The 11,879-nt window shown below is 41.5% G+C and overlaps 1 protein-coding gene across 3 annotated transcripts in view; it reads left to right on the forward strand.

Annotated features, from left to right (window-relative positions):
* The window catches only part of EHF (ETS homologous factor), a 57,982-nt gene extending 47,192 nt beyond the window's left edge, over positions 1-10,790 (forward strand). For all 3 annotated transcript variants that reach the window (XM_010711230.3, XM_010711229.3, XM_010711228.3), the window contains exons 3-9: positions 777-1,022; positions 1,338-1,397; positions 3,572-3,640; positions 3,732-3,800; positions 6,688-6,747; positions 8,770-8,965; positions 9,832-10,790. In XM_010711230.3, the coding sequence (XP_010709532.1) occupies positions 777-1,022; positions 1,338-1,397; positions 3,572-3,640; positions 3,732-3,800; positions 6,688-6,747; positions 8,770-8,965; positions 9,832-9,931 (800 nt within the window). In that variant the 3' untranslated portion in view covers positions 9,932-10,790. The remainder of the gene's footprint in view (positions 1-776; positions 1,023-1,337; positions 1,398-3,571; positions 3,641-3,731; positions 3,801-6,687; positions 6,748-8,769; positions 8,966-9,831) is intronic.
* Positions 10,791-11,879: the final 1,089 nt, after the last annotated feature.

An 11,879-nucleotide genomic window follows, 5' to 3' on the forward strand; every position in this document is an offset into this window, starting at 1 on the left:
ATCTTACATCTTATCTTATCTTGTTTAATTATCCTGTCCCCGCATATGTTTCCTTTCATTTGTACACATAAATTATTGTCATGCAGTGACATACAACTGAGAGTGGTTTGAAAGGCTGACCAACAAAAGATTCAGACATCCTAAGAAGAAAATTAGGTAGTTCCCTTAATTTCAAAATGAGTTTTACAATTATATTCAGAAATCATCTTACCAGACTACAAAGATAACATGCATTTGTTAGGTCAGCTCTGCCCTGATATTGTAGGCCGCACTGATAGATTTTTATGTTAGAGCAATTTAAGAGTGCCTTGTTTTAGTGTTCGTTGGCTGAATTCTACAATTCATATTCAGTCTTTATACAAACAAAATTTCCACTGCTCATTATGTGGATTTTGCAAGGCTTTTCCATCATTTTCTTATGCACTAATACACTTTTCCCACGCACAGATCAACACTCCTTTGTGACAGTACTTCTGCAGTTTATCTTGCTCCAAAGAATTTTTGGTATATTTAGCCAACAGTACTAAATTCATTTCTACTCATTCAACTTCTTAAGAAAGGTGTAAAGTAATATCTTTCATTTTTAATTGGAAAGCTGAGTAAAAAAACAACAAAAAGGTGTTTTTCTCCAGCAGTAGCTACTGAGCTAGTGTTAAAGACTGAAAAGAGTCTAAGTTTGTGCTTCCAGGGCGTGAAATTTATATATATAGCTTTTCTGTCCTCAACATAATCCCATGGTGTTAACAGAGCCAGTTAATACTCATTTTCTTCTCCAGTGTCCAGCAGTTTCTATGGAACCCAGTGGCACGAAATACATCCTCAGTACTGGACAAAGTTTCAGGTCTGGGAGTGGCTGCAGCATCTCCTTGATACCAACCAACTGGATGCCAACTGCATACCCTTCCAGGAGTTTGATATCAACGGGGAACATCTGTGCAGCATGAGTCTGCAGGAATTCACTCAGGCAGCTGGGACAGCAGGGCAGTTGCTTTATAGCAACCTTCAGCACCTAAAATGGAACGGTAAATAGACAGTAAGCTACACAGCGACAGAGATGCATGTACAATTGTCTGAATTTTGGAATCTTCAGAAGCCTTCTGAAAACTACCTGGCATATCTCATTTGCTTTGTTTGCTATATTGCTTACACTTTACTGAGTATATTACTGTATCATCGCTTATATCATGTATAAGGCAGAAGGATCAAGGGAAAGAACTTTGTACTCCACTCCAAAATTAGCTCTCTGGTTCAACTGCAGTGGTTTGTGCTTGGAACTGTATCTTTAATTCTTCTCTGCTTTTTGTCGCATGTCTTATCTGCCATACGCTTTCTTGCAGGTCAGTGTGGAAGTGACATGTACCAATCTCATAATGTCATTGTGAAGACAGAGCAAACAGGTAAGTAATTGTTGGGTAACTGATCTTTTTATGGGGAAAAGGAGAAGCTGAGAGAGAGAGATCACAACAGCGTTAATTGCAATGGCATTTCATGCAGATTTAAAGAGATAACACAGGTATCAGTCAATCATTTTTTTGAAGCTTCAGGTAGCACCAAAATACCTTCTCATGTGGCCACTTTTGCTGGGAGAATACTGTAACACCACCTGCCTACAGTGATGTTCAGAGTTAGTATAGTGTGCAGTGGTCAGAGAGTGCAGCTGTATAGAGAACATCATTCTTTGCTTCATTCACAGAACAATTCACAGAAATTGAAGTTGTTGTTTTTTTTCTTAAGAGAAAAAATATTTTGCGATGAAGTGCTGTTAGCGCTTTGAAATGTGAGGAAATTTCCAAACCAAACATATTTGAGTAAAAAATTAAAAATGTTACATTTCAGTTTCTTCACGTTTCAATTAAACTGAAATTCGTGGTAGTATTTTGGATTGACCAAGTCTGCATTTTTCCTGCAGCAGTCCCTTATTCCATTGTATTCATAGTTAGATGCTTTTCCTGCCAGGGCCTTGTCTCTCCAGGGAAAGAACTTCAGCTTTGCTCAGTGCACGCTGGGCACAATTGTTGTGCCAGTTCCTTTTGCCAGGACAGCTCCGTCTATATCTGAACACTGCCTATCACACTCGTCCCAGCATCGTTGTCTGTAGATGTATCATTAGCCACATTTTAGTATTTCCTGACAGCAGGAGTACAGACTTGTAGTGTGAGGTGTCTCTGACAAATACTGCCAGCCAATTCATTTAGTGCACCTGGAGGAGCACAGCCTCCCCAGCCAGGGACTCTCTTCACCTTCTCCTTGCAGCAAGCAACCATTGCAGTCCCGCTCCCTGTCCGTGCCCGCATGGTATGGGTGGCATGCATGCAGTGGCCTCGATGCTTGCCTTATAAGAAACCACAGTAATTCTTTAAGTCCTGATTTATGAGATCCTGGTATAATGTTAGTCTCTCCTTCAAGTGCAGATACACAGGGCTCTGCACAGTACCTCTGCCACACATCCTGGAGAGATCAAAGCCCACCACTGACTAGGGCTACTCACTGTGCCTGGTGGTAGGGTGATGTGGGCTGATGCAGACTGGGACTCTGTGAGCTGGCAGGGATGGGCTGTGGTTTAGGGGGGAAAGCCTGCCTTGTAGGCACTGAAATAGGATGAAATGTGAAGACAAGCTGTCTCCCCACGTTCCGGCTGGCTAAGGCCTGTTTTCAGAGGCAACGCTGGGCAGATCAGGTGTCCAAACAAGCAAAGGGTGTGTGCTATTGTAAGAACACAAGCTCTGGGTGCCCAAACATGCAGCTATTACTTAGCATGCCTGCTAAATTCCTATGTCATAAGTGGTAACTCAGCCAACCAATGATTAGCTATAACTCTTTTTTTCCCCCATTTATGTGAACATGAAAAAAAAATAAGTAAAACATGGATTTGAACTTCAGATCTCATCCTTTCTGAGCTTGAGTTCAAAAGAAAAATAAGTGTTTAAAGCTTCTAACCTCAAAAATGCACTGTAAAAAGAGTAATTTCCTGCTCACTGTACAGCTTTTGTATGTATTGATCCACCTGACCAGAAGGTCACTAAGTCGTATTACTCTTTAAGCTTACTAGTAGCTTTTGGGTTAAGGGTGGGGACTTACGTGCCAGAATAAAATGGTTATGCTTTGATGTTTCTCACCATGTGCTTACACATGAAGTTCTGTCTTGGAGGGGACTTTCGAGTTCCACTATTATAGAAATAAATACTAATTATAAGCATTCTCTTGTTCTACTAGATATTTGACAGCACATTCATTTTCAGGCACCAAAGAACTGTCATAGAATTAGAGAATTAGGGTAGAATTAGAGCTGTTCTGACAGGAAAATTCATTCAAGGGCAGGCATAAATGGTGTCTTAGGAAAAGGAAAAGGCAGCTACATTATTTTGTAAGTCAGTGCTTTGTGTAAGTATGTTTGTCTGAGTATACAAACCCTAATCCACAATTTGAGAGAAAGTAATTTTTCACTTAGCCCCTTCAATTCTCAGTTCATTGTACCTTTTGCACATTTCTTACTGCTTTGTCTGTCTGTGCTCAATACTCATCCTTATGTCCTTTTGTTGATCTAATTTTCCTCGTTGTCCTTCACCTTCAGATCCATCGTTAATGGTCTCCTGGAAAGACGACAATTACCTGTATGACAGTGGCTATGGTAGCACAGTAGGTAACTACCTTCACCATACTTCATGCTTTTCTGAAGTAGCTCTATTGTTGTAAGAGGACATTACTTTAAATGTTTTCTTTTTAACTCCCAGAGCTATTGGACAGCAAAACGTTCTGTCGTGCTCAGATCTCCATGACGACACCGAGTCACCAGCCTCCTGGTAAGGAACTTGTAATTATATTGTTAATTGTTGCTTCTCCCAAAGTTACTGACATATAATAGTCTCCGTGGTCTTCTGTTGTAGGATTGAATCTGAGCCTCCAGTCATTTTATACCAAGCAGTACTGATTCTGACAACTCTTTTAGCTATCATTATTACCGTAGCTTTTCTCTTCCCTCTGTCAAGACAAAGAAGATCAAACAATCTGCTGCCTCCACATATCTTTTAAAGTGACTTAGTCAAAGGGGAAGATGTTAGTGTCAGAGAGACAAGATGTTCCAGCTCAGGCATCTGCTTTTCTGTGGGGTAGCCAGGTGTGGGCAAATAGTAGTCATATTCCTCCCCAGAAGTGGCTGCAGTTCCCTGCTGAGCTGGTCGTTCATGTCAAGTAGGTTTGGGGGCATGCTGGGGGCAGCCGCTGGGCACTGTAGGGCAGGCCCGGAGCCCCCTGCCTACTCCCAGCCCAGTCTGTCCCCAGGCAAGCCCAGCACACCATTTCACCCCTTCTCAGAGCTCCATGAGGCCATAGGAGAGATATGATCTGTCTCCTAAAGGGCAGGAAAAAGAGCAAACCCATTTGATGTAGCGCCCATTGAAACTGTGGGCAGGGCACACATGTCGGGGTGCTCTGCAGGGCACGTCCTGCTGCAGGCAGCGGGATGGAGGCAAGAGCAAGGTGGAGGGAAAAGGGAATCTGAGGTCATGAGGCAGCAAGAAACGGGGAAGGAAAGGCACGGTCGTCTTAGAAGGCTTTCAGGCAGATAGGCCTGAGGGAGACAGGTTGAAGTTGTGCGGTAATGAGGGAGGTGTGCTGCGGGGGATGTGGCCTCACAGGCGCTGTCTCTGCAGAGCACTGTGGGCTGTAGAGCTGTGACTGCCCCTGTGCCCACTGCGCCCCTGCCTTCCAGCACCACTGGGCTTGCTACGGGGACATGTGGCTTAAACGAATGCATTTGGCAATCGATTTAATAAGAGAGAGAAAACCTAACTTGGGAAAGAAAACCACCAAACCTTAAAAGAAAAAACAACCAACCAACACCAAAACCCCAACAATGTTTGCTTTCGCCGCCGCCTCCACCCACTCTGCTAAGATGGCTGCCAGGAGTTCAGAGCGCTCTGGTGGGACTGGGGACCTGTCAAGCTCCTGGCGCAGTGTGTTTACCTGCCTACTGCTTGAGCCTAGAGCAAGGGTGGCACGCCAAGGGCACAGCCTCCTGTAAAAACTAAATTTGTATATCCCGTAAAGAATATGGCTCATTCCTGAATCATATGCAAATACCCTGCAACCTTTTGTCACAAGTTTTGCAAGACAGCTTTGTTGAAACTGCACTGTAACTCTTTTCATCTGTCAGGCCCCAGCCTCCCAACACAGCGTGTTTGAAACCGGTCTCCATGAGAGGGAGGCAGAGCAAGTGGCTGTGTACACAGCTGAAATCCAGAGTAAATCACCAGCCAGGCATAAGGGAACTGAATCTCCAAGAATAAATCTCCAGCTAAACAGAGCATAACAAACATTTGGGAGCAAATTGTGGGATTTTAAAATGGAAAGGATTTAAATAAGAGGACAAATAAAGGGCCTGGTCCTGCTGTCCTCACCAGGAGTTCCCACAGGCTTTTAATAACATCGGGGGATCGTAATCTGAGGAAAGGCAGTGAAATATGCCTCATTTTACTTTTTCCCCCCAAGCTGAGTAAGGTTCAGGCTGGTTCCTGCTCTTTGAGAGTGGGAAGGCAAAATGACTCAGAGCGCATTTGCTGCTCGGAGGGTCAAGGACAGTAATTATGTCAGCTCAGAGCAGGGGAGGTTGGACTTATCCTTTCTGCCCTGCTTGGGGTACATATCCAGTTATGTATGAATAAAGTGAGTGTGTGAATAGCTTTGCATCTACCTTTTCACATGCAGTTATTGCAGTTGCTTGTGCAAATCCAACAAGTTTCTATGCAAATGAATATTTCCTGTGAGTCATTTGCACATGCAAATGTCCCGTTTCCATGAAAAGTATGATAATCTTGCATTCATAGAAGCTGGGAAAACGTGCGTGGGACCTTCAGCTTTGCTTTGTGGCATTCAGGCACGAAGCAGGCCGAAAAGCAAAAAGAGGAGGGCCTCCCTCTTGGGACGGTCCCGCAGATTTTGTGACATTGGAGCTGCAGAGTGCGATGCAGTCAGGCTGCCAGATGGGAGATGGCAAGGAACAGACAGAACTTTTCTTTTTCTTCGTTTCTGAAGAAACTTTTGTGCCAGAAATCCGATTCCTCCTGGGGCTGGCTGCAGGTGATAAAGCACCATCAATGAGAAATGGCTTGTTTCTGTGGCTCCGAGCCATGGAACAATATATGCACGTCCAGCTGCCAAAACCTCCTACCAGTGCAGTCCCGCTCCCTGCCCCCCAAACAACCACGCTGTGCCAGTTCATTATGTTTTAGTCAGGTAGGTGTTCTGTGCATCGGTACCAGCGCATATATTTCACATTAGATCATCTCTTCGGAAACAAATAAGCCCCCAAAGATACATGCTTCTGCAAAGACTGAGACATAATGGGACAATTCAGTCTTCTTTTTATAGACGTGATTCTCTTATTTTTCTCTCTCTCACACATAGCATGGGGTGAGGTATTTGTTAATCTAATTTAGGTTTCAAAAGCCAAATGTTTACCTCTGCGTTCATTCTTTATTCATCAATGGTCTCTTTGTGAAGTGTGCTGATTACCATACAGTACAGAAAACAAAACTCTCCCCCTTCCTCCTCCCTTAGATTGCCTTCTGAAAAGTGATTATCTTTAAAAGAGATATTCGTTCTTTTTTGTGGTTTTATTTCTTTCAACCTGCTAGTCAATGGAAAACCTTTAATCAAATTTACAAATAGGCTTCATTTTCCTCTCTACAGATTCTTCAGATGTGAAAAAAACACAAGATCATACCCCAAAGTCCCACACCAAGAAACACAGTAAGTCCGTGGTTATAATGGTTGTTTGATTGAAGGAAAAGAAACATATTAAGAGTAGATACCCATTGGGAAGGAAAAGGGAGCATTCTGAGTTCATTTTGAAAGCAGAACTGGTTAGATGGTTATTCTGATAGAATTCTCCAAGAATCTGACTATTTCTGGTGCTGTTTCTCACATTATTTTTGATGCAGTAGTTTTGCACTTTTCTAATTGTTTTTATCAGTGAGAGCTTAGAGGAAAACCACCAGAATTCAGTTTCCTCCACCTTCGTTGAGCTGAGCTGGTGATCTGGAATATAGGGATGACAAAGGAGGTGATGGACTAAATAAGGAAGGTCTGTGCACAGGCCCTTCTGTGCCTATGCCTGCCAGGTGCAGCAATGCCAGAGATGCAGTTCTGCATCTCCTCCCAGAGCTTTTCATGCATGGCATCATGAGCAGATACATGCCCCCTACTCCTACAGCTGCCTTTTCTTCTGATACAGCAGTCTTTCTGCTCCCCTCATCCTCTTTTTCTGCTGGTTTTGATTCAACCTGAGTCCGAAGACCGATTACCATATCTGTGATTCATAGACACCATTCTCTTAATGCATTTTACTGGGATTTCAAACCTGAAAACAACTTGCATATGTTTTTTTTCATCCTGTGTTTATAGTAGAGCATATTAATATTTATCCTCTGATGTGCATTGCAGTATTCAATTTAATCCTGTTTCTGTAGTCTCCAGATTAGTTTTCCTTCATGACTTCTCTTCTTATCCTGCTCTGTGACTTTGCTCATTCAGAACTCCAGAACTTTTATCTGCGCACAGACTTTTTTTGTGTTGTTGTGTGTGTGTATCAAGATTGCTAATGAAGAGATTAAGTAGGAGTGGTCTGAAGACGAACCTCAGAAGAACCCTATCATAGTCTTGGCATAAAGTAAAGGTTACTTTGCCATGCTGGGCTAATCCCCTACATTTCCAGTTTCATCAGTAGTCGTTGTACCATTATCTATACAGTCTGTTGCTGATGTCCAGATAGACTAGATCCACCACGTTTTGTTGCTTCTAGAAAGCAATTATCATAGCAAAGAAAAATACTGGATTAGTTGACTGAAAGATACTGATGTTACCTGTATACCAGTTTCTATTTAACATTGCATCTTTGTTGAGGTTGTTTCCTTCTTACTTTTGTCTAAAGCCTTATATGCATTTGAAAGCAGACCAAACTGTTTTCTGGGCCACCTTGTCACTGTTATTCTTCATTCATATACCACTACATCTCACTTGTTTGACCGTATTGGGTTTTCTCGTGTCATCTCTACAATAGCTGGATTAGAGTTGTGCTTAAATAGGGCCTCCATGTTGAACTTGGATATCTGTTTTTGCCCTTTCTGCTATTGCAGTCAAACTTTTATTGCTATTTTCCTATACAATTTTGGCTATCCATATTTATCACTATCCCTCTAGCCAGTACACACCTTCTTCTTGAAGTCTATCTAGAACACTTGAGACCAAACACTTGCATACGTGGAACAGCATTGTATTTCATTTGCCTTCTGTTTGTCTGTTTTAAATTCATGGCGCTGTGCCCTCTGCACAGTACTGCTGGCTGTTTTCACGAGTTGCACAACAACACCAGGTTACATGCTGCCATGCTGTAGAAGAATATAAGGAAAAATATCAGGAAAAAGGGAGGCGAGGAGAAGACTTAAACACGTTCAGTGCCAAAGTGGTGTTCAGTTCAGGCAGCAGGGGATGGTTTAGTCTTTACCTCCCCTGGCTGTTGTGGCTCCTATCCATCCTTTTGCCTCAGGGTTCAGCCTTCTGAAGGCTGATGCTCAGCCCTGGCCTTCGTGTAAAAGCCATTGATGTTTTCACCTGTGTAGCTCTGAGGTGGTGGTTCTGCAGTCCACAAAGCATGGCCCATCCTCACTGAGTGGTCCTTGCCTATAGATGACACGCCATAAGAAAACTGCATAATAAAGAACATAGCCCAGAGAGCTCCTTAAACTCCTTCCTTCTGCACCCTTTCTCTTTCAGACCCTCGAGGAACTCATCTCTGGGAATTTATTCGAGATATTCTTCTTAACCCTGAGAAATACCCAGGATTAATCAAGTGGGAGGACCGGTCAGAAGGTGTCTTCAGATTTTTAAAATCCGAAGCTGTGGCTCAGCTCTGGGGGAAGAAGAAGAACAACAGCAGCATGACTTATGAGAAGCTCAGCCGGGCTATGAGGTGAGTGCACATAAAGAAATTGCCTGAACGGAGAATCTGGTTACTTTTAAAAACGAACTGCAAGCAAGCAGCAGTTCCTTTTTTTATTTTTTGCAACAACAAAGTCTTTCCCACTAATTTTGAGGTTGTAATGTTGCATTCTGCTTTGTCTTAATTTACTTCTCCTGTTTCTGTATATTATAATATGCATATTATATAACACAATATATTTTATGCATAATAGATTCTGTTTCTGACCACACTGCCAACCAATAAAAATATTTGATTGTAGAAAGGAAAAATGGTTACAGCAAGCTGAAGGTTCACGTGCTATTGAACTGGGAAGTTTTAGATTACAGAGAACTTGCTTTTTGCACCAGTGTTCAGAACATAAACATTTCCCTGCCTTCATCTTAAAACTGGCTCTGTGAGGACCTTCTTTGTCCCTTGGTTTAACATTTTGAGAATTTCCCATAATCCATAGAAGTTTAAACTGTATTTCAAAATGGAATTTTAGATTCTTTCCTGGTCAGATTTCAGGTGCAGGCTTATTTAGGAAAAAAAAAACACCACCAAAAAAACAAAACAAGATGAAATTTAATCAGAGCATGTAACGAATAGGGCAATACTTTGGAATACGAAAAATGGAGAGATTCAAATTCGTAAGTTGGCTAATGTGAATTAAAAAAAAAAGAGACACAATGATTTTTTTTCTTCCTTGTCTTTCAGTTAGATTAACCTTAGGTGTAATAAAATATAATAAAATAACATAAAATGAAACAAACTAAAGACATTTCAGATAGCTTCGTGATTCCCAATTTGACTGTGGTCTTCTGAGACTGCAGAGGAATTTGGTTTAAATCTTTTTTATGTATTTCCTTTAACAGATACTATTATAAAAGAGAAATCCTGGAGCGTGTGGATGGTCGCAGATTAGTATATAAATTTGGAAAGAATGCCCGTGGCTGGAGAGAAAATGAGAATTAAGGATGTCAAGAAATAACACTTAAAACACCTGGATGTAAATATTCAAAGACTATTTTCTTATATTTATGTACCAAACTGGGGTGAAAAAACAATTCTACTTCTGTCGGGAAGAAGGAACATTATCATTGTTGGTGTTAAAATTATTTTATTTGAAGTATGTCCTGTATGGGGAAAAAATGTACACAGTTTTCTGTGATATAAGATAACATTATAGAATTATGATTATTTTTCCCTTCTTGTGAAGTTTTCTTTTTTTTTTTTTTTTTTTGTTTTAAGTTCATACAGGCATAATGTGATTTATGACAATGCTGCGAGTCATGCAAAGAAAGGGAAGGAGCAAAATACTAGGGCATTTAGGCAGTATGATAATCCACTTTGGAAGGCAGCTGTAAATGGAGAAACTGTAAAGCATCTCTGAGCCAAGTAGTCTTCGTCCATAACCAGCTGGTTTATAGCTTTCATTGGCCAATATCACTTGTTCCTTCCCTCCAATTTCTGAATGTTTCAACACTTTGCTGGCTTCCAGTTGCTTTTATTAATCCAGACAGTGGGTTCCCCTTCAGTTGTCTTGTCCCGGCCGTAAGAGCAGTAGCTCAGCAAGGTGGGTGTGAGCATTTACTTGGAGAACCCATACTACCTCCATCACTGGAACCTTCTTTTGTAGGCAGAAGTTTAGGACTGGACCTTGCCTGGTACTGAGTTTCCTCCCTAACCTCGAAAGGGCATTCAGCTCACACCATGAAACGGGCTATTTGTTTATAACTGACTTTAACTATATTTGAAGTGGACTGCAGGAAGAGAGTCAATCTCAGGGACCAAAAGCCATTAGAGGAAGATGACTGTTTTCTGACTGGGCAAACTTACCAAAAGGCACCAGTTTTGCAGTAGAGATAGTACTCTCCCCTACCTTATATTCCTAACTAAAGTATTCAAATCCACCACACATAAAGCAATGAGGAGAGGGGCAAGCAGAATATCTAATAATCCAATGGCACAAGGGAGAAGTCTCCCCAGTTCCTTCAAGTTATATGATCTTCCTGGCAGGTCAAGTCTCATTTGGACATTTATTTTCAAATAACCTCTGAGAAATGTAAAACTCAGTTGCATGTAAAATATCAGTTCTCTTTGCTTTTCTCAAGTCTAGCTCTTTGTATTTGTTTGCTTTTTTTCCTTCTTTTTTTCTTTTTTTTTTTAATTCTTTGTTGCAGAAAAACCCACCAACATAAAGACACTGAGACATTGGGGACACTTGAATCTGGGTCTGGGTCTGTATTTTGGGCTTGTCTCTATCTGTGCCATGCAGAGACTGAACATTCATTGGCAACTTTTTCTTTCTCCAACTCACAAATGCTTCCTGCTGGCACCAGGCACAGGCAGAACATGGGGAAATAAATCTAGAGGAGGCAGTTCTTCACCAGGTCACTGAGTACGTGAGATGTGGGAGTTGAAAAACAGGATTTTCTTGGTGATGTTAACAGAGGTGAAACAAAGATCGATTCCTATTCACTATTTCAAGGATTGGAAATTTGGAAAGCAATGGCAATTACAAGGGCTGAAAAATCCAGGGGAAAAGAAAAAGGAATATTAAATCCATCCAATATCCATTTCCTCAGGCATCTCTTGGATTTAAATCCAAATTAGCCAGAAATTCAGCAGGGCGCAGCTGGAGGTTGTAAGCTATTCCATTTTTTGTTTGTCTTAAAAGGAAATGGAGATGAAACCAAGAGACAACAGAAGTATCAATATAAATGGCATCAAATGTGCTTAGCAACAATTTGTAGGCAAACATAAGAGCTTTAACTTGTTATCTACATATGTAGGGCATGTCTAACAATAGCACCACCTCCTACAGTGTGTGTGCCAAAGCTGTCACCATCAATTACTTGTACATGACAATTTTTACTTTTCATAACCTGGGTGGAGAGAGGTTCATCTAATTTACAAATCA

The sequence above is a fragment of the Meleagris gallopavo genome, chromosome 5 (genome assembly GCF_000146605.3).
Source record: "Meleagris gallopavo isolate NT-WF06-2002-E0010 breed Aviagen turkey brand Nicholas breeding stock chromosome 5, Turkey_5.1, whole genome shotgun sequence".
NCBI classification, from domain to species: domain Eukaryota; kingdom Metazoa; phylum Chordata; class Aves; order Galliformes; family Phasianidae; genus Meleagris; species Meleagris gallopavo.